Here is a 22,243-nt window from a genome sequence, read left to right as displayed (position 1 = left end):
TGGTTGATGGTGTTTTGGTTTTTGATTGGAATAGATTTTGAATGGAATGTTTTGATTTTGAGTGGAATAGTCTTTTGCCTCTGGAAATGAGAAGCAAAGTGTATGCAGAGACATTTACTGCGGAATAAAAGGTATTTGTTAATTTGATTCCAAATCCACAGCCCCCAACACCAAGTTTAAAGGGCACAATGGAATTCAATGCATACATTGGATCATTTCTTAGAGTCTGAGAGTTGCTATAAAGTAGTAAGTATACCATATAAGGCATAGGAAACAAAAATCCTATCATCCAGAAAAATCCATTCTCTTAAATTGAAAGGTAAAAAGCCAAGCTCTCCCCCTCTTGCCTCTTCATGTGCTCTTGTACACATGACACATTTGGAACAGATTTTTTAGGACAGCAGGAATTGTGTGTCACTGTGCCTGCATTAAACTATACCCAGCATTTCAGGGAGCCAAGGATTCAAACCTTGGATTGTGGCACTGGGAGCTGGGATGGGCTTGCTGCAGCAAGGAGAGGGAGGTAGAGCAGATGCATTCCAGGTGGTCCCATGCTAACTGCTAAATAATTTGTCAGACAAACAGACACATTTTTCCAAGTTATGCAAGGATCTGTTTTATTTGTGAAGTTTAGTAGATTTTTTTTTGTGTCAATGAAAGTAACTTACTGACCTTTGTGTGATATTTACTGTGGTAGAGATTCTATTACCATATTTCACAGTAATGATGATTACAGATTTATTAGTTCCTGGAGTCTCATTAGTTGCTCACATGATACTGATACAGCTTTTTTCAAATTTCTGCCTCACCCAATAATTTTTTCTTTATCACACATATGATTCACTAATGAGGTTTGACTTCCATGTGGCACTCAAGGAGCCTTTATTGCAGTGTTCAAGTGCCTCATTCTGATGGACAGAATTTTGGAGTGTATTAAACACAGTGGGTTTAGCTCCCACTGCATTTCTGTATGTCTGCACTCTATGGATGGTACCGCTTGAAGCATGATTCAGTGTGGCCTGTGTCTCCTCTGGGTGTGATGTGTAAGGAGAAAGGGACTTAATTTTGCACAAAGGGGTGGATGTCTAAGCAAGGTTGTGCTTAAATAAAAAGTAACCAATTTGAGTATCAACTACCCTTTTTTGAAACAATCTATAATATTTTCTTTCATATTGTGATTCTACATCTAATCCAATTTCCACATGCATGCTGTGAGCAGCTCTCAATTCCCTTCATGCATCTTTGGGCATGTGTGGAATGCCACTTCAATGGATTAGATTGAAATCACAGTTTAATAAGTAAATCAGGGCATTTTAGCAAACAGTTTGTTCCTTGGTCCTGCAGAGGAAGCCAGATGGGTGGATCCCATGTTTTTGCTGAACTCTATGTGCACTGCTGGGGCAACAAGAAATGCTGGACAAAATATTTAAATTTACATAATCTGTGTTTCTCTTGCTGTTTGTGAGGTAAATGCAACTTACTTTCAGACAGAAGTGACTGTTATGTGTTAAAATGCTCACACAGCGGGATTATATTCATGTTTTATTTTGGCAGAGACAGTGAATTCCATTTGCATTGCAGCCACTTTTCCTCCTTGTGCCTCAAGGCTGTGTGGTGAGGCAGTCAGTCTGTCTGCAGCTTAGATGGAGCAGTTCTTCGAGTAGCCCTGCAGACTGCATCCTCCTTGCCTCAGAAACTGGATGTATCTTCCCTATTCCTGGGCTAGGGAAATGGTCCTGAGGGAAGACATGAAGGAAAAAATTATCACCTGAAATCCTTGCGATTTCTGAACTACAGCCCTAACATTCTGTTCAACACTGTGCTTGTTGTGCTAACCTGGCTTACTTGGAAGCCAGGCTAGGTCAGCTGATGAAATGTCTGCTTTTTACCGAATTCAGTTCAGACTTGCCCTTTAGTGCTGGGATAGGATGCCCTTCAGTTTAATGGGAACCGATTTTCTACCGACTTCGTCCGGAGGGCGCTTGAGCACCTTCTGGAGGCTGTCTATCGGCAAATGTAATTTTTCTTTTAAAAGGTTGACGATGACTAAGGAACAAAGCACTAATGCCACCCTCCCAGGGCACGGCAGGGATGGAGGGGGAAGCCGGGACGCGGGCGGCGGTGCCCGGCCTCCAGGCAGCGCCGGGAGGCGGCCGAGGCTCGCTGCCCGCCCCGGGTGGGGCCGGCCCGGCCCCCGGGTGAGGCAAGAGCAGCGGGACCTCCTCCCTCTTCTCTCCTGCCTCGCTCCAGCGTCTCTCGGTGCCTCGCTCGGTGCTCCCGGTGGCTCAGGGCGGCGCGGCGGGAGGTCAGGGGCGCGGGCAGCCGAGGCGGCGGGGCGCTGTCGCTTTCTGCTCCTCGCTGTCCCTCACTGTCGCATCTCTCTTTGCAGACTCGGACTCGGCCCCACCCGGAGGATCGCAGAGATGGCGAAGGTGAGGAAGGCGGCGGCTCCGGGAGGACACGGCCTGACAGCCCGTGCCCGGCCGCTCCCGGGGACGTCCTCGTATTATCCCTCTCCTGACTTTGACTCCTCACCGATTTCTTTTCGGGCTCCCCTAAACCAGCCCGTCCACAAGCCCGGGCGGACGGCAGGGGAACGGGGATCATGTGAGGGACACGTCAGGCAGAACTTTTTTCTTTTTTTCCACTAGTTTCCACTAATTTGGCCAAGTTTTCGGTACCCTGTGTTTATATTGCGCATGGGTGGAGGCTCCTTCCACTCAAAGGAAGGAGAAAAAAAAATACCGCCGTGGCAGTGCCTAGTTGGGGGCTCGGTATTTCTACTCCCAGTTTTCCCACAGCTAACATGAGTTTTTCTGGGAGCTTTGGAGCTATTGTGCAGTTCTTAGTTTGGGGGGGACTTTGTTGTGCAGCCCTTTGGTTGCTGTGGTTTGAGCCTGGATGAAAGTGTGGAAAATGGGGCGGACTCCAGCATTTGTTTCTATAACTGCGCCAAATGCATACACTCTGAAAAGTAAAATAGGAGTTTAATGGCTTATTTGTAGAGGTTTGTAATGGCTTTATGGGGTTTGTACTGCTGTGGAAAGTGAAAGCAATCGAGGTCTGTTAGGGCTTTCACAAAGGTCAGAATAATTGCACTTAATGAGTGAAGTGATTACTAGTTTTAATACCCTTGTGAGTATTTACTTATGTCTGGATTTAGTTATAAAAGAAAGAGAACTTCTTGCAAAGAAAAAAGTTTTTAATAGCATTTTTCTAAATTCTTGAATTTGTGGTTTTTTGGGGGGTTTTCTTTTGAGTGAAAAAGGTGTTTTTCTTTCTCTAAATACCAGGCCTGGTTTGTAGGATGCATGTTAGGAGAACAGGAGCGCTTAGCCATGCCAGTGCAGGACACCTGGCCAGAGGGATATACTTGGACAATAAGCATTTTATTACAATGTGTGTAGCATTGCTTATAGGTTTAAGGGTAACTTCCTTTTAGTAAAAGCATGGAAATGGACAATATTCTCATCTGTCCCACAGAGACAAACTTTAATTCATCTTGTTAACAGGAATGTTTCATTCTTCCCTAGTGCAAACCAGTTATTCTTGGCTTCAGGTACTAAATTTTGTACTGCCTAAGGTGACACTTGGAGATGGCTTTTTATCTGTGGTGAATGTTGGTAGATGGAAGTCATGGGAACAATGGGGGTTTTTATTAGGGAGGCCTTGTTCTCCAGTTTCCACAGTCAGAGGGCTGCTTTCTACGTAAGCAGTATTCTTTGCCTGTGCAGTCACAAAAGACTGGGAGTGTTAAAGCATTGTAGCCTGTAACTCATTTTATGAAAATAAAAAAAGCCAAGTTGAAGAAGCTCTACTTCTCACGACAGCTGCCTGTTCGATATGTTGCATTATGAAATGGAGGTAAGAGTGAAAATGCCTATGAAATGCTGACTGTCAGTTGACAGAAACTCCTTGTGTACTGCTAAAGCTGCTGAGTTCACGAAGGCTGCACAGCACAGTGTACTGGAGCTCAATTTAGCCTGGGTACATCACTGAAGAATAAAACCTTTGAAGAAGGTAAGTTATATTTGGAGTCTTGGTCACTGAAATGCCTGTCCTTGGCCTTTTTTTTTTTCCTTTGCCCAAAGGCCTGGGGAACTTTGTGTGTTCACTCTCCAGAAGAGAAAGGTTCATTCATTTTGTAGGAAAACTACAGCATGTGCTTCACAGGCTGGTGTCTGTATGCCTGTGTTTATCTGCTTGCTTTGAGGGAGCACTGCTGCCCTGACAAGCCACCCTTGTCTCCCAGCTGTGTGTGCAGTGGTCTTTGTTACTGCAGCAATGCACAGGGCACCATCTCCTCCTCAGTGAACAGGCTGAGCTGCTGCCCTGTGCTTGCTGGCTCAGAAATCTGCAAAGAAAGCAGCAGGTGCTGTGGACTAGTCTGTTTTGGTCTTCTACTCCTATTTTTTTTTTCCTGAATAAAACTTTGGGAGTATTTGGTGTGACTGTATTTAAACTGCCAGGAAAGTATAGCTTGCTGCTGCTGAAGGTGTGGCTGCTCTGCACTCGATCTGGAGTTCTTGTTCTGCCCATGTGCACGTGTGACTTGGAGCACAGGGATAGTATCCACAGTGCTCCAGAAGCCTGTCTCACATTCCAAAGTACAAGCACCCCTTCAGAATTGGGCTCTGAGCAGCCCCCTCTGGCTCTGTTGAGTTTACTCCTGAGGATGAGTTTCTCAAATGTCTCACTGTTGGTTCCTACAGGGCTGCTGCTTGGTGTTCTCCTTCTCTTCCACCCCTTCTCTTCCTTTTTTTTTCCATCCCTCCTCCCTATCTTTGATATCTCTGTGGTGTACTGACTCAGAGTTCACCACAGACATTGTGTAATTGTTTTTTCTCAAGAGTTTAAATTTAGTGGGGCAGATGTGAGTCGTCTGCTGAGCTGAGCTTACTCCTCCTGTTTAAGGAGACAGTCTGAAGCACTGTTAAACTTGGAGAGGTGTTTTGCAGACATGTCTCTTTAGCTTTACATTTGCATAAGCTCTGTGCCTGTATCCATCCACTCACAATGCCATTTGCACTGTACTGCCCTTGAAATGTCAGGAATTAATGGCATATTTCTTGTAACATGTTGGTTTTAGACCACAGTTTGAACTGGCATCTCTGTGTGGACTCCAATGGCTCTGAAGGCTTTCAGGTCAGCAGTGAGCACTGTGTTGTGTTTATCTGCGAGATGGGTCTTGTGTAAGACATCTTACAGCAGTGTATCATTTATTCAAGCACATGACCACCTGGGCTGTCCTCAGTCTGCTGGAAATAGCATACCTTCTCTCTTTGCTGCTAAATATTCCCCATTTCCAGTTTTACCACTCCACAGTTTTCCTGTGCAATCTTGTAAACAAATAGCTGCTTAAAAAAAGAAATAAGTCTCACAGCACCTGCTTTACACTAAATACCAGGTTTTCCAGCAGCACATTTTTGAGACTCTGCTTCTGTTGCTGCAGAGCAAGGGGGGGTAGCTCTTCATCTGTGGAACTCTGACTGAGAAGAAGGTGCTGTAGGTGGTACAGAGCCATGGTAGTGGGGAAGGAGTCTCAGTCAGTTCAAGTATGGTCTGTTGTTTGCTGATATCAATGCTCTGCATTCAACAGTGGCTAAACACAGGGCCTTGTGGGTGGGAAATATTTTGTGTCTTGGTGAGGAAAATGAAAGGGAACCTCGTTAAGTGGCTCTTGTTACCGTTGCCAGGATATGTGGCACTGTGAGTTTGTGATGCTAAATAAATTGTCTTTTGGGAGACATTCACTTGGAGGTGCTGGTTAGAAACATTTCACCTGAGGTTTCATCTTGTCCTGGAAACCTTTGCTAGCATAGAATTGGACAAAAATACCAGGGAATGTGCATTTGCTCATTTGGAGTGGCATAAATTCTAAAGCAATATTATCTCTTGCTTTGTAGTATTTTTTTTTTCCCTCTGCCTTTTCATGCTAATTTTGTGTTTCTAGGGGCTTTATTGGTCTCATTGGAAAGTGTCTGGAGAAAATGAAAGCTGCTGTTTATTTCTAGTGTGTAATCACAAATTTCACTTGCAGTACACATGACTCCTTAAAAAGAATCACTGTATTGGAGGACATAGACAGAAAAGAATGTGTGTAGGTTTGGGGTGTTCTAATCTTGTGATACACAACATTGTGAGGTTTTTTTGTGTTGTGCTTATCTTTTTATTTTACTGCCTGGTGTAAGGTGTGGTGATTGAGTAAAGGATAACTCAAGATTACAAAAGGATTTATATCAAAGACTGTTTGTCTTTTTCATTCATGTGCTACTGGGTGGAGAGCTTACTATCCAGAGAAAGAAGGACCTGTGAGGCTGTAGTGTTACTGTGTATCTGCTTACTTAAACAAGGAATGTTTCTAGTGGTACTAAAGATACCTCTTCGTAGAGGTAAATAAATAATGAAGTTTGTCTGGTTCATAGCTCCTTTTCAGATTTGCTGTGACAGCAGGTTTGGGTCAGGCTGTGGTGGTGGTTCAGAAGAGGTGCTGCCCTCTCTTTATTTGGCAAAATGTGCCATGTTTGGGACGGGGGAGACAGCTTTTCCCTCTGTGGACTGAGTCTCACTGCTGCAGAGCTTTCTGCTCTTGCTCATTGATTTCACAAACGAGAAATCTGAACTGGAGTAACTAAAAGGGCACTTGTGAGTAGTGGTGTTGTAGATGGATTGTGGCTGTTGAACACAGTGTGCCTGAGTAATCTCTGCTGTACCCCAGTTGTCAGGCCACACTGCAGTGCTCTAAAAAGCACTAGGTTGAGTTGTGCTCTTATGGGAAGTTAGGGATAAGTTTCACCCTTTCCCAGTACTATTGGGAGTGTCACATCTGCCCACATCTGTGGCTCCTAGAGGCAGGTGTGAGTCAGGTTCTGGTGGAGGGTGGTTGTGGCAGATGGGGAGCCAAAATCCACTGAGTGCTGTGTGCCACATGGGAATGCCTGGAATGCAAACGGTGCTCAGACAGCAGGAAAAGTCTTTTAGGTTTCAGCTGCACCAGATTTTCAGGAACTGCTCATCAAGCTTAGTGTGTGTTCAGGCTTTCTATGCAGTGCTTTGGAAAAGAGAGTTTTGAAGGATTCCTGTCAGTTAACAAAAATGAGAAGGGCCATGCAGAGAGATTTCATCTGGCATTGAGTGTTCACACATACTTGTCTATAACAGCCACATAGGAATGTTGGACTGTTGTCACAAGATGTAAGAATTGTGGAGGGGAATTCCACTTGCTTATAACAAGATAAGCAAAAGAAAGCACAAGATCAATATCTCCTTCCTCTGAGATTTGTTGACATTGGTCATTTCCAAAGGAGAGTTGTGGTACTTGTGTAATATTCATTATGTTGACCTGATATGGAACAAAAATAAAATAAATAACCCCTGGCTGGAGTGGTAGTAAGGGAGGAGGAAGGAAAGACTTTTCCGTCTTTATCTGTTTTACCAAATTTAATTCAGTGCATAAGAGTGAGTCCCAAATCCTTGGGGTTGTTTTCATGGTAGCCTTTGGAATTAGCTAGGAAGATGATAAGAAATACATTCCAAGTACTAGCTGAAGAAATGGCTTATAATGGGACAAGCAGAGTGTTCCAGTGAGATTGTCACACCTCTGAACTCTCCTGGCTATTGGAAACCACGTCCCACTAAGAAATTTGTTGTTGCCATTTAGCACTGTGACGCTTTTGTTCTGATCTGTCAGAATGTGAGAAGTGAGCCTGACTCCTGGCTGCCGCTGCAGTGGGAGCCTGGGGAGTCTCTGCTGGTAGGAGCACAAGGGAGCCCTGTGGCACTTTCTGATTACTGCTCTTTTCTCCCTGCCCTTCTGGCTGACCTGTCTCTGATGAGTACATTGACTGGAGACCAGAGTGGCTGAAATTCCTCACTCCAGGGAAGGCCAGATGGCTGTGCTGCCTCTGGAGTAATCCCGTGCCAATCTCAGTAGGTGTCTTGGCACTTGCTATCGTGCTCTTTGCTGAGAGTGGAAAAATGCCCCGCCTCTTCTGATTGCTGTGTTTTTATGGCTGTGCCTACAGGAAATTTCCCCTCTTCAGCTGTTGGAAACACCTTCCTGTTCGCCAAACACAGCTATTTCCCCTCTTGGCCACTTCCATAGTTAACTACTGTGCTAAACACATATAGGTTCTTGAGCTATCGTATTTAAATAAAGGCAAAACTTTTCCACAGAGATGATGAATGTCCTTTTGTGTTTGATCCAAAGAGAAATTCCCTCAAGAGCCATGTTCCATGGAAACCTAGTGGAATTGTTTTTGTGTTTGGACAAACTGATCTCTTACCCTTATGTTTGAACTGATTCTTTTTTTTTTTAGTTATAAACTAATGTAGCTGAATCACTTTTTAAGAAGTTGCTTATGTCAAAAGCACTATGATGAGAATTTTTTTTTTTTTGCTGTAAACTCATGTAGCTGAATCACTTTTTAAGGTATTGCTCATGTCAAAAGCACTATGATGAAATATTGAAAGCCATTGTAGAATTCAGTGGGTTGCAGGGTGGTGGAAAATATTGGCTTGAGAGTTCCAATAGGGTTTTCCTTGAGAAGTTCTTATTGCCATATGTGTCTTTGTGCCATTTGCCTAGCATACATGGTTTGTGCAATTAATTTTTCAAATTACTTTAGCAAATGATAAATTCTTAGTCATTTCCCTGCATTCAGGTTCCAGTGTTGGAGATAACAGTAGTTTGCAGAATTGGTATGTAAATACACCCAAGTTTAGCTGCACTGCTAAGGGAATCCATAGTAGTGCCTCTGGAGTGAGCTGTGTTTAAACACCCACAGACTGCTCTTTAGCCAGACAATTTCAAGAAAAAGACAGTCAGCTTTTGGATTGTGAATTCAAGTTTAACCTAAGCTCACGTATGAACTGAAAGATGCCAAGTTCTATTTAATGGCTTTTTCCCTCTCCCCTGACCCCTTTTTCCCCTCCAGTACACGAGAGGCACCGTGACAGCCTTTGCTCCTTTTGATGCCAGAGCTGATGCAGAAGCCCTTCGTAAGGCCATGAAGGGATTGGGTAAGGATAATTTTTATTTTACAGCCAAGAAAAGGCTCTTCCTCCTTTGCAAACCTCCTTTCTTATCTTTTTTGTCTCCGTAGATGAGGGCAGGGCATGTGTTTACAAGCCATGGAATGACAGCCCTGGGACTGCACTGGTCTGGGCGTGTCCTGGTTGTGACTGTGCAGCTCTCAAGGGTGTTTATTTTTGGGTTAGCATGAGGGAAAAGGGAAGGGGTTTGCACATTGCCCATTAAGAAATGGATGTTCCACGTGCTGTTCTGGGCACACTGAAGTTTTACAGTGCAGTAGCTCTGGATTTACAGGGACAGCTGTGGAGAATTACAGCAGCATGGTAGGAGCTCTGCACGGAAAATCCACAGCAGCTTCCTGGCCCTGGAATTGTGTGAGCACAGTGCAATTACTGGGGCAAGGAATGTGAGCACACAGTGTGAATGCAGACTAAGAAGTGGTCTGTAAACCCACATGGGAGCTTTCTGCCCCAAAATTTCCTGGGAGAACAAACCCTGATTTGCTGCTTTCTCTGAAGTGGAAGGAAGCAGAAGGAGGGGCAGGAGGGATGTGTGATACACCTCAGCCTACAGGCAAACTCAGTAGGGCTGGGAGGACCTACCTTGCAAGCTTTGTGTATAAAATGGATAATAGCTCCACACTGCTGCCCTCTGAGGTGTTTGGGTTTGCTGGACTGAGTTTTGCTGGGAGTTGGCAGTTTGCTGGTGAGCCCAAAGGCAAGGCCTGTCTGTGGAAAACAGACTGACTAAATGTTATAGCTGGTGCTCGGAGCAGAGTCTGGATGAGAGCACTGATGGAGAACAAACACGTTTGGTTCTCCAGTCGTGTTGTTGCACCAAACTTGATGGCTCAGCTTGGGGTACAGTGACATTTGTTATTTGAATGATTCTGCTGTTGGCCAGTAGGCTTTTGTTGTCCAAGCACCTTTCACTGCCTTTTGAGTTTGTGCCACGGCAGTGTGTTTCTCAGAGTGTGTTTGTAACTTGTTGTTCTTTCTACCTTCAGGGACTGATGAAGAAACTGTGCTGACAATCCTCACCACCAGAAACAATGCTCAGCGTCAAGAAATCGCTTCTGCCTTTAAAACCTTATTTGGCAGGGTAAGAAGAACAAGAAATACCTCTGGAAATGAGCTGGTTCTGGTTAACAATGGTTATTTTAAAATATGAGGCACATTCACCATATTCCTTGAAAGAAGATCTACTTTTGCTTTTGCCTCCCCCTGTCCTCCACCCTGCCTTATCCTAAAAAAATGACAATATGTTTCAGGTTTTCCAAATGCCAGTTTATCCTTTTCTCCTGTCTTATTTGCTTCAGCTGAAGTACCAAGTATAAGAAAAAGAGAGGTGCCCCTTGTCTTTTTTGCTGTGTCCCCAGAGCCTTTCAGCTTGCAGACTCAAGTGTCTCCTTTTAAAAATGCTTAGTCCTTGTTCATCACAGCACTGTTTGTTCTGCACTAGGATCTTGTGGATGACCTGAAATCAGAACTTACTGGCAAGTTTGAAACCTTGATGGTGTCTCTGATGAGACCAGCGTATATTTTTGATGCTCATGCACTGAAACATGCCATCAAGGTAAGAGGAGAGAGAATTTTCATGTGTTACATGAAAGGATTGGTGCTTTTGGTTGATTGGGTCTTTTTTTTTTGAATTGCTAAAGGGAGCGCTAATAGAAGTAGGCTTAAAAAAATAAGATTAGCCAAGTTATGCTGACCGATGCCAGTGCCATGGTTTTGCCTGGGTGTTTTTTCATCCTAGTAACTCAGAGGCAGTTTAGAAATTTACACAGCATAAGAATTGTTCCTTCTGGTTTAAAGACAATGAGTAGATGTGCAGTTTTTTTCATAATCTTTTGGCTGTTCAAGTGCAGTGCTGAAGTTCAGAGGGCTCTGCATCTTTGTGCTGTGAGCAGCTGAGGTTTTATAACTACTCAGCTGTGTGAAAATTAGTTGAGAGCATTTAACAGAAATGTGGTGTTCCTTGTTTCTTCCTGACTGTTATTTAAGCTACAGAGTGTGTTACCCCTGATGGATTGCAGTGCAAGTCCAAAATTGATGAGCTTGTGTAAAATGGTGTCCACCAAAATTATGAGCAGGTATTGTCTGTAGTATTGAATGACCTCTAAAAAACTGCCTTCAGTAACACAGAGGGAATAATTGATGAGCCTGTCAGTGTCCCCCCTCTTAATTTTCTCTTTAGTGAATGCGTTTAGTGCCTTTCTGGGCAGGCTGGGTAAAGAAACAATTTACAATGTGGATGTGTAGAAATTTCAGTGTCTCTTCCGTGTGCTCTATTTTTCTGTCTCTGTCACATCTATGGAGTTTCAGGAATTGAATGTCCCTGGACTATGTACAGTATTGATCAAAACAGAGGACACTGACCTTGACTCCGGTGTGAGGTAGTGCTTTGTGGAATGACACTGCCATGCAAACTCCCAAGATCCTGGATGAGCAGCTGGTTAATATGTAGGCTTTAGTCAACTGTGCAAGTGCTCACGACTCAGTTGACTCATGCACACCTCATGCTCCCAGCAAATAGTCCCTCAGGCAACAGAAACTTCATTCCTGGAGGTTTTCTGTAATGCCTTTGTGTGCACTGGGGGAAGGGATGGTGGTACCTGACAGAGAAACTGATAAAGGCCTTGTTGATGAATAAAAAATTGTATTCCCAAGTTCCTCTTATTGATTTAGGAGTCAAAGACTGACAGGGAAATGACAGAACAGATGGCTGTAGGCGGGAAAGTAGAGGTAGTGAAACAGGAGGGGTTTTGTTCTTGTCACTGAAAAAAAAACACCACCAAACACCGTGGAGTTTTAGAGAATGTGTTGGCACAGGAAAGGATGTCAGTACTGGCTGCAGCTCAGCCAAGGGGGTAGCAGTAAAGCAGATGTGATAGTAGGGACTTCACTGCAAGTAACTCAGCCAAGAGCACTAGCTCTGTGCTGAAGGTTGTCCCATCCATTTCACTGCTGCTGCTTGGATTAGAGCGAGTTTAACTGTGCCTGCCTCCCTTGTTGAGTAGGCACGTTCATGAAACAATCTGCATTTTGGAAATGATTGCCTGAAACCTGGCAGGTTTGTGTTCTGGATGGCTTTGTGTGCAGTTGCATATGTTTGTATGCGTTTAGTATTCAGTGTTTTCCTTCCAGGAAAGGTTGTAAATAACATGTTGAAGCAAAAAATGGTCAGTATTGCATTGCAGTGTTGCTTTTGTGACTCCTTTGTATGTGTAAAGAGCAGCGGATTGTTCTTGCAAACAAAGGATTAGACTTGTGGAAACAAGATATTGGCCTGGCTTTTGTAAGTTCTATCCTTGTAAAAATGAAAGAGTGGCTGTTGTTTCTGCTGTCATGAAGAACTGTAGAATTGCTGGAACTATCTGGGTTAGCAATTGTGTTGTACAGTGTTTCCAGTGGAAGCAGGGGTTTGTTTAATAGTGCAGTTCGCAGCAGGCTGCAGATCTGTGCTGGGTGGCTCTGTGCTTATCTGTGTCTTGGCTGGTGGCAGACACTGTATGAATTACAGCTAAGATGCAAACTTAGTCCATTCACTTCTCTTCATGTCCTTGATGGTAATAGCAAGGAACTGAGGTGCAGGCACAGAGTTTGTGGTGCTTGGGAGTGGGGCTGCAGCTGAGCCCATCCCCAATGGGCTGCAGGTGTGAGCAGCATTGAAGGTAAGGAGTACCCAGGGGCACTGACCAAGCACCAGAGGGAGCAGAGGGCACACAGGTGCAAGGCATCAACAGGAGGGGATCAAAGGCTGGGCTGAAGGGCAAGAAGGGCAGATGCTTGCAGCCTTCTGGAGTGGTGTGGTGTTACTCTGTGTGGGTTGAAGCTTCTGAAATGGTATGGTGACACTGTATTATGGCTGTCTCAGCTGTGACATGAGGCACACCTGGCTGTGCTTGGGTGTGGAAGGGCCCCTCTGAATCCTGCAGCACTGGGCTTTTATAAATTGTTGGATTGGTTTTGAAAACAATCAAGACAAACTGGGAGAAATTAGCTTGAAAATCCCCACAGGGTATCAGAAAGAAGAAAATATTTTTGTTTATTTGATCCAAATATATAAGCTTATGTTTGGTTTTGATTGTCAAAGGGATTTCTTGTTTTCCTTTTGTTATTCCATCAACTGATTCATACTTGCACCCCTGCAGGGAGCAGGAACCAATGAGAAAGTGTTGACTGAAATTCTTGCCTCCAGAACACCTGCTGAAGTGCAGAATATTAAACAGGTTTATCAGCAAGGTAATTTTCTGTATGAAATAAGGGTCTCTGTTCAGTTCCTTTAATATGGTGTTAGCTCATCTTTCAAATAAGGTCTATCTCTGAACTGATGGATGTGTCCAGTACAAAGGAATTCTTTCTGCTGTGTTTCATAATTTCATATTCAAAGGAACTAGAGTTTGAATTGTAAATTGAAATAGTTTATTTCAGGGTTGTGACTGCAGGTTGTGGTGCTTTATAGTTAGAGTTCTTTCAAAAGCATTTATTTCCTCTACCTATTGTTTTCATCCTTTGAACTGAGGCAATTTTCAGTAATTGGAAACAAGAGAACAGTCACATAAAAAACCACAAATGTGGGGGTTTTTTTGCCTTATGCTCTGTGTTGTGTTCAAGTGCACTTATGCTAAAGCAGGTGCAGCTTTTGGCTGTCCACAGGAGTAGATGCTTTTACCCTGTGATTGTGGGCTTGTTTTTCAGGGCAATGTTTAATTCAACAGATGCCTTTTAGTTCTGTGCAGATTCCTGCCACACAATTGTCATGTTTTAACAAGTTGTGAGCCCAAAGACCGTCTCTAGGGGCAAAATTTATTAGTAGCAAACTTCTCTGGGCTCATGATTTCTGTACAGTGAGACTGCCATATTTTAGCATGACTCCATGTCTGTATCCTCTGTAGTTCCTTAAGGAGCTGAATGCATGCTTGTCGCCTTGTACTTCAAACTATTGTGGGTAATCTGTTCCTGACATGAGGTGTGAAGTGCTCTATTTTCCAGTTTTGGAGTAGTGTAATGTAAGTGAAAGCAGAATGTCCTGAGTGTTAAAGATGTTTGTGATGTTTCTACAAATTGTGAGTCAAGTGGACTTTTTGCCTTTCCTTGCTCAGAACAGCCAGGGAACCTGCAAAGTGGTGAGTGGATGTTGCTCTTTTGCAGAGTATGAAGCTGACCTGGAGGATAAGATCACAGGGGAAACCTCAGGCCATTTCCAGAGGCTGCTGGTGGTGCTGCTGCAGGTTGGTGTCCTGTTCTGGGGTGACTTTCACTGCTGGGTGCACTTAGCCCTTCCTGCTGACTAAGCTGGGTTCTGGATGGGCCTATGCTGGGCAGGACTGGCTCTGGAGCTCAGGCACTTGCTCTGACATGCAGGGTCAGCCTTGGGCTCCTCTGAGTCACTTCCATATCACGGAAGCAAAACACTTGTGTGATGCCCATGGGTGTAGCAGGTGCTGCTACATGGCGTTTGGAGGGCAAAAGGAGAAGAGGACCCTTATTTCAAACAGACACATGAAAGTAAAAGGGAAAAACAAGGTGGTTTTGGACAAGATGCCTTAGGGGGTGACTTGTCGCAGTAACTTACAGAATCAATGTAACAGATAACTGCTTTTTGACCTATCTGCTAATTTTTCAGTTTAACAACTTCTGAATTTGTGTTTAGGGGAACAGAGATCCTGATGTTGGAGTTGATGAGGCTCTTGTTGAGCAGGATGCTCAGGTGGGTGACTGACTTGCAGTTTGGGGTATTTTGAGTTACCTCACAAAGATGGCTGGAATTCAAATGTGAAAGTGATAGTTAAGGTTCTCTATGTTTTTCTTATGTTTTCATGTGCTTTTGTATGTTCTGGACAAAAGTGTCAAAACCTGAAATACCGGGATCAAAAGTTTTTGCACTTTCATGCTTCAGTTTTGCTTATTACTTAATGAGGGACCTGAATAAAACAGTGAGTAGATGATTGCAAGAGGCTGAGCCTTGGTGATGCTGAGGGACCCACTGCTGGGGGATGTCAACTCAGATGTTAACAGTTCATTCCTTCATACCTGACTTGGACTTCTCTCTGAATTGAATCCCTTGTCCATGACTGCTCCCTAACCCTGTGCTCTGGATGGAAAGCAATGCTAGCAGTTAGCCCATGTCCTTGCCTGTCTCTAGCTGGTGCCATTTGCTTTGTTGGAGTGATGGTTGATATTTCAGTGATTTGATTACAACTCATTTAATGCATGTTTCTTCTCAGTTATTTCAGGCAACTCTGCATGAGACGTATTCTTCTCATAAATTGTCTGTTGAGATGAAAGAAATACAGGGATTGTTTCAAGGTGACACAGAGTAAACACAGAATATTAGATCAATAAAACATTCTCCTGAAAGCACAGCGAGATGGAGAGACAGATTGGCAAACTATATTTTACTGGTACAAGCCTATCCTTTGTCACTTAAATGCAGAAAGCATTGTTGCTCTGCTGTCCAGGTTAATTTCCTGTGACAATTACAGCTGGAAAATTAGAGGAGCAAATGTTTGAGTTGTGCACTAGAGTGTTCCATGAAATTTTCAGTCTTGCTTTTAGCTGGGCCTGTGTAATTCAGCAAACATGAAGCACTGGCCCTGGTAGGCAGATAGATTCCTTTTGGCCTCTTTAATAGGGTTTAAATGAGCAGCTAAATTTAGGAGGCACTAAAACCCAGCTCTTGAGAAGGTCCTGGTTTTCCAAACAGTCTCGGTGGTTTGCTGCATACATTTAACTTGGGCTGGGACCTTGAGTCAATGGACTTTTCCATTCACCACCCAACACAGCTGGAACAGGTTCAGTCATTTTATGATTGCTATTGGCAGGTATAGATGGTCAGAACTGGGGTACGTGACTGTGCAGATGTAGGACTGTTTTTGGCTTCCCAATGTTTTTCTTGAGTCATATATTCTGGAAGGGACTTGATACATTAGAAGGCGAACTTTTTGCTCAGTGGTGATTTTTAAATTTTTTGTTTATGATTACTAAATATTAATTCAAAGCAATTGTGAGACTTTGCTGAGAATGCCTGAAGGAGCAAGTCTGTCTTTTTGGAAAAGCTTTTGTGAATATCACTTCTTTCAAGTTAGACATTTGAGGTACATTTTGTGTATTGCCCAGTGGCAAGGCAGGTACAAACTTAAAGCTGACCAAGTTCTATTTGCAAATTGTAGTATCTCTAAGTCCATCTTTTGCTGGTATTTTTCTAAATGCTGTACTGGGACTTCTCATTTGCTACTGGATGGAGAGTGCTGGTATTCATTTGGAGGGCTTAGCATATGTTTGTAATAAATATCCTGGCATTGAGTGCCTTGAGAGCTTTTTGCTCTCCACCTTTTTTTCACTCTGTACCATGAATATTAAAAAGATCATATATACTACAGTATGTGCAACCTTTCTCCTTACAGAAGAGCTTAGCACACAGTTTGGAAAAGGGCAAAGTTTTCCAGCTGTCAGGAAAAAGAACTTGTTTCATTTTCCAAATTTCTTTTTCTTTGTTGTTTTCTCCTGGCTCTTGCTCAGTCCAGCTTCTTGAAGTGCTTTACTTTCCTGGTGCTGAAAATGCACCCAGGTCTTTGCAGCAAATAGAGACGTGCCTGAAAAGCCATGGATGTACTAAAACCATAATTAAAATTGGGTTTCAAACAGCTAAGAATATATCAGCCTGAAAGTCCTCTTTCTGAGAGCTTCTAGATCCATTTTCCCCTCCTCCTTGGAGAACTTCTGCTTGAGCCAAGTTGGTGTGGTTTTGCTGTTGAAGCCAATCATGTAACAAATTTTTGCCATACTGTTTGAAAAAGGGAAGGGGAAAAAATGGCAGAAAAGGCAGTACTGTGAATAGATTTTATCTGTTGTATTATCACAGCTTCAGCAAACTTCAGTCCTTATGAAGAGGACTAGGCACAGTCAGTTTCAGGGCCTGAAGCTGCATTACTCATGGAAATGCCTTCACAGTCAATTTCAGATTTTTTTTCTTTTATTTCTAAGATTAATTCAGTACTTGGCAATTTAATTTCATTTTTTTCCTTCCAGCTATGGCTTGTTAGTAAATTTAATGCTCCTTAGAGTGAGACAAATGGAGCTTTTCAACAGGAGGTGTGGACACAAAACAAATGCTGATGCTTTGATATCTTGAATTTGTAACAGGTTTTGTTCAGAGCTGGGGAGCTGAAGTGGGGAACAGATGAAGAAAAGTTCATCACTATCTTGGGAACCCGCAGCGTTTCCCACTTGAGGAGGGGTAGGTAGTGTGGTTACTGATGGGCTGAGAACCTCTGCCTGAAATCCAGCCTGGAAAAGCTCAGCCCATATTGAGGTGCCTACTTTGAGCTGATAATAGAGGGACAATACCTTTTTCCCTACTCCTTGCCCATCCAGAAGTCTCTTTTACCCATCTGTTTAGGCCATTGGGAATAATGCATGGAGCTGTTCCTTCCAGGTGCAGGGGAGGGGCTGTACAGGGGGCATCTGATGGGAAATGGGTGCTCAGAACAAGACAGGGAGTGGCCAATAGCACCTGAACTGTAGGTTCACACACAGGTGGGCTTGTCCTGAGCTGAGGGGCACTGGCAGAAATGTTGGCTGTTCCCTGACTGAGCACCCTTTGTTTTGCAGTGTTTGACAAGTACATGACCATTTCTGGCTTCCAGATTGAGGAGACCATTGACCGGGAGACGTCTGGAGACTTGGAGAAGCTGCTCCTGGCAGTGGGTAATTGAGTCCTGGCGTGCCTAGCCCTAGGCTGCCTTTGCTTACTCCCAGGCCTCCTGCAGTTGCAGGTGTCACAGAGGCTGGTGGGAAAACAGGGTTCCTTTAGGAACATCATCACCTGGGGATCTATTTTTATTTCTGGAGAAGAGGTGGTGAACTGCATTCTGTTTGGTCATGTGCACCTCTGCCAGAGCTGAGACAGAGCTCTGCCTTCACCTGCATTCCTGGCAGCTTATCTAGGACAGTGTTGGAGAGTTTGACTAGTAAAGTCTCTCTGCTATCAGAAACAAATGTTTGTTCTAAATCCCAGAACCCAAAGAGCTGTTACAGAGGAAGAGACCAGGTGACACCACTGGAGAGAATAACCCCGTGACACACACCTTGTCTTGGCAATCAGAGATTGCCCTGTCTTTAATAGCAGTCAATAATTCAATCATTTGTCTTTTCCAGTGAAATGCATCCGAAGTGTGCCTGCCTATTTTGCTGAGACGCTGTATTATTCCATGAAGGTATGTAAATCTTTTCCCTAGGTCACTTTCCATCTCCTCCAGCTACAATTCCTCTCCCTTTAGCTTGTTCTTAATTTCTTCTGCCACTGTAAATGCTGACAGTATCACTAACTATCTGCAAAAGGTTCAGTGAGTGCAGGGCTGGGAGAGGATACAAATAATTCATGGTTTCCTTGGGGTTGGTTATGGATTTCTCAGACCACAGACCTTTTAGTCTCATCAGCTGTTTTTTGGTTTGCTGTGGCTACACTGGAAAATGTCTGGCAATATCCACTGGGCACTTCCCAGCTGATTAAATGCCAGTTATCTTGAGGTGGTGGATTTAATGAGGAAGGGAAGAATTGTAGATTGTGCAAATTAGTACTCTTTGATTTGGATGTGAGTGTTTACAGACTGAGGGCATTGGGTAGCTTTGGAACACATTTTGGTTACTATCCATCCTGTTTGGAGAAGCAAAAGAAACTCAGCAGAGAAAAGGAAAGGCTTAAACAGCTGCAAAAGATTACATGTGGGAATTGCATTAGCAGTGCATCCATGTTTCTGTTGGCTTCACCTTCTCTTGGATGGGAAGAGATAAGCAGGGAAAGCTATGATTTTTAACTCCCAAGGGTTAATATTAATTAAACCAGAGGCAGGTACTCTATTGTTTTCACTCAAGTTATCAGCTTCCTTGAGGAATTCCTCCCTTGCCCTTGCTGGAGAGCCCTGAAGCACATTTGTCAGAAGATGAGGTGACAGCTTGAGAGGTAGTGATGAGACACGAAATGATATCTTAATTTTTGAAAGTCCTTTACTGCTTCTGTGGATACCAAGGTAGAATTCAGTTCAGGTGAAAAATAGAAAGAATTGTATCAGTAGGATGAGCTGTCTGAGGAGGATTACTTTGCTCTTAATTATTTTTATTTTTTCAAGACTGCAATTTTCCTGTAGGCTTTAGATTCTTATACACTTCTGTTGTGAGGAGCCTGACCTATGTGTGCTGGTGAGATCCCCCAAGTTTTTTTTTGGAAATAAATAAAAAATCATTCAACACTTCAGATAAGAAAGCTTTTTGTCAATTATTACTTTGACAGAAGAGTTTTTACTTGTAATTTATCGGTTTGGCATAACAAAGTTCTACACTGGGCAGAGCTGGCTTTCATGATTAGGTAGGGCAGAGCTTGGCTTTTATTCCCCAGAAACCACTGGACTCATGGCATAACTTTTGAGCAGCTTCAGGGCATTTTTAGGTGTAATCCAGGATTATTGCACCCAGAAGGACTGAGTGGCCCTGGACGTTAGGCTGAAGATGACCGTGGGGGCTCTGCCAAGTCCTTCCCTGAGGTGCATCCGCAGGTCAGCACATCCAAGTTTGTACGGCTTCAGCTTGTGTGGAGTCTGCCTGGTCTGAGCAGAGGGTCAGGGACTCGGTCTGCACAGGAAGGTGAAATGTTTCAAGCACTGAGCATGGCAAACAGAGTGGGGCATGTTTGTGTGCTTGGAAAAGGTTTGTGAAGCTGTGCCCCCATAATGAACAGCTGGAGAGTTGGTGGGATGAGTTGCTCTGTCTGTGTCCTGCTGTATGATGTTGCTTTGTCCTGGTCACCGCTGGGACTGAGGTGCCCAGTTCCAGAACTGAGTGCAGTTGTGCAGCCTCAGGGTGCCCTGCAGGGGGGGTTACATGTGGTTCTGATTGTGGTGAGCAGCTGTGCTACTGCGTGAGCTTGGAACTGGGATCTTTGACATTTATGTGGGTATTCACAGCTGAAGCCTGAGATGAAACATGAAATAAGAGGCCTGAGCATCTGGCACTTGATAGAGGTCCAGGGATCAGAGCTTCTCTGTTCCCCTCATTTCAGTGTGGATGTCTCATGATGCTGTCCCAAATAGTCTCTGTTTTGGAGGTGAACCGTAATGCAGGAGTGGTTTGAGATGCCACTTGTTGCTTTCATGTTGTACAATACTTGTTTGTATTTCATGTTTTGTTGCAGCATCTGTCCAGAACAGACTCATATTTGGTAGTTATTTGGTCTTTTCCTTTTAGGGGGCTGGCACTGATGATGACACCCTGATCAGAGTCATGGTTTCAAGAAGTGAAGTTGATCTGCTGGATATTAGACAAGAATTCAGAAAGAATTTTGCCAAGTCCTTGTATCAAATGATTCAGGTAAAATTGCTGTTGTGTTCTCAGGGAACGCAGGGGTGATTGAGATGTCACTGTTGTTGTTCTTGTTTTTCTTGGCACAGGATGGGTGTGGGTAGAACTCAGTGACCTGGACTCTGAGATTTGAGTTCCTCTGCAGTTTTGACATGGCATTGTTGAAGAGGGGGACACTTCCTATGGAAAAATGTTTCCTTCCAGTGTTCACTAGGGCACTGTGGTTTTCTGAAATGGCAATTACTCATACACCATATTTAGCTACTGCATCATTTCCTTGTTCTTGTCTGGGTTCCTTATTGTGCAGTGCTTCAGAGAGGGTGCTGGCTCCAGAGAAAACTCTTGGGTTGGGAGTCTGAGGTTGAAGTTTAGATTTTGGGTTGTGATGTGGAACCCTTGGCAACATTTCCAAGTGAAAAGGGTTTCACTGAGGAACCACTCTGAGTCATAATTTCCTTTGAGTGGATGGGAAGGAACAGGAAGGGAAAGAGCTAGCAAGAAATTAGGAGCCAGCTGCTGCTGCAAAGTTAAGCCAAAAGGCTTTTATTTTTCTCCTCTTGTTTTATACTGAAAATCCTGGGTTTTTATTATTTTTCTGTTGACATTCCTGACATTATGCTCCCTTAACTAGCCTGGGTGGAGTTTTTTTGGCACTGCCTGCCAGGCCCATACAGATTTCATATCAGAGCTTCCCATTGATTACAGGGAGCAGAGCTGGTGCCTTTCTAGGCAGTGGCAGGTGCACTTTGCCCATGTGTTCCTTTTGGTGCTGCTTTGGGCTTCTCCTTTGGGCTTTCCCCTGTGGACAAATGTGTCAAATGTGCAACAGGCAGCTCTGTTTTCTAGTAAAGCTTTTGGAGAGTTTTTGTCTCTGGCAGCCTGTCTGTGTAAATAGAGCTGTCATGTAAGAGGCAGAGAATTTCCTTGCGTCGTTCCTGAGCAGAGAGTCATCCATGTGGATTTCCTGTGGGTGGGATGAGTGTGTCACAGGCTGGGGCCCTCCTTGGCAGCTGCCCTGGTGACTCACGGTGCTGCTGTGCTGCCTTGACAGAAAGACACTTCCGGGGACTACAGGAAAGCGCTGCTGCTCCTCTGCGGCGGAGACGACGACTGACGGGCGGGGACACGCAGTTCTCCTTGTCCTCCAGCTTTGCAGCCCTTCATTAGCATGTCTGCCTGAGGTTTTGTATCTTAATGCTTTGTGGCTGCTTGAGTTTGTACTAGGATTGCACTTAGTAGAAAGGAGTGCATTGCTATCCCTTCTCTTCCCCACATCCCAACTTCCAGGAATTTCAAGTGCCTTCTGTGATCTGCGAGAGTCACCTTTGTGGGAGGTGGGTGCTGAGCACAGAACCCAGTTCTTTATAGGTATTTTGCTGAAATAGGAAAAAATAATCATGTATTTCACAATAAATTCAAGATTATCCTTTTTGCTTTTTATTCCTTACATTGCCACTGAGTGTTAAGCTAATTCTAACATGGTAAGCAAGGAAATCCTTTGTATGTAATATTGGAATGAATTTGTTGAACATATTACAAGCAATCATTGGAAATCTAAAGGACCAATAAATTTTTCCCCTCTCATCACAGTTGTATGTGGTTTTTAATCTAAAGTTTTTGATACATTTTCCCTTTGATATGATTTCACTGCCTCAGACTGTTGGTCTATATTTCCTCCCATTATTGAGGTTTTGTGGTATCCATGGTGCTTTGCAGCTCTCCATCCTCATGTCTAGCCTAGGATAGGGGTGCTGTGATGATGCTATTGTTCAGTACAGTTGGAAAACCAAAATATTGGTGCTTGCTTGGGCATTGCATTCTCATTTGGTGCTGCTTTGTGTTTTTCTTC

General features: G+C 43.9%; 1 protein-coding gene across 3 annotated transcripts; it reads left to right on the top strand.

Annotated features, from left to right (window-relative positions):
• The first annotated feature begins 1,931 nt into the window (after positions 1 to 1,931).
• On the top strand, positions 1,932 to 21,978 carry ANXA5 (annexin A5). Of its 3 annotated transcripts, none has more exons than XM_071452378.1 (13): positions 1,932 to 2,016; positions 2,390 to 2,432; positions 8,937 to 9,021; positions 10,041 to 10,135; positions 10,496 to 10,609; positions 13,191 to 13,281; positions 14,191 to 14,270; positions 14,693 to 14,749; positions 17,185 to 17,278; positions 17,653 to 17,748; positions 18,199 to 18,257; positions 20,281 to 20,403; positions 21,446 to 21,978. In XM_071452378.1, exons 2-13 carry the CDS (start codon positions 2,424 to 2,426, stop codon positions 21,506 to 21,508), a joined length of 966 nt encoding a protein of 321 aa, XP_071308479.1. In that variant the 5' UTR covers positions 1,932 to 2,016; positions 2,390 to 2,423; the 3' UTR covers positions 21,509 to 21,978. The 3 variants fall into 3 exon arrangements, with proteins under 3 accessions (XP_071308479.1, XP_071308477.1, XP_071308478.1); XM_071452376.1 differs by lacking the exon at positions 1,932 to 2,016 and adding an exon at positions 2,048 to 2,305; XM_071452377.1 differs by lacking the exon at positions 1,932 to 2,016 and adding an exon at positions 2,094 to 2,259.
• The last annotated feature ends 265 nt before the right edge of the window (positions 21,979 to 22,243 follow it).

The sequence above is a fragment of the Agelaius tricolor genome, unplaced genomic scaffold (assembly GCF_023055355.1).
Source record: "Agelaius tricolor isolate 1412-34295 unplaced genomic scaffold, bAgeTri1.0.p SCAF_34, whole genome shotgun sequence".
Taxonomy (NCBI): Eukaryota; Metazoa; Chordata; class Aves; order Passeriformes; family Icteridae; genus Agelaius; species Agelaius tricolor.
The sequence above is the reverse complement of the archived record's forward strand: the minus strand, read 5'-3'. Positions and strand labels throughout refer to the sequence as shown.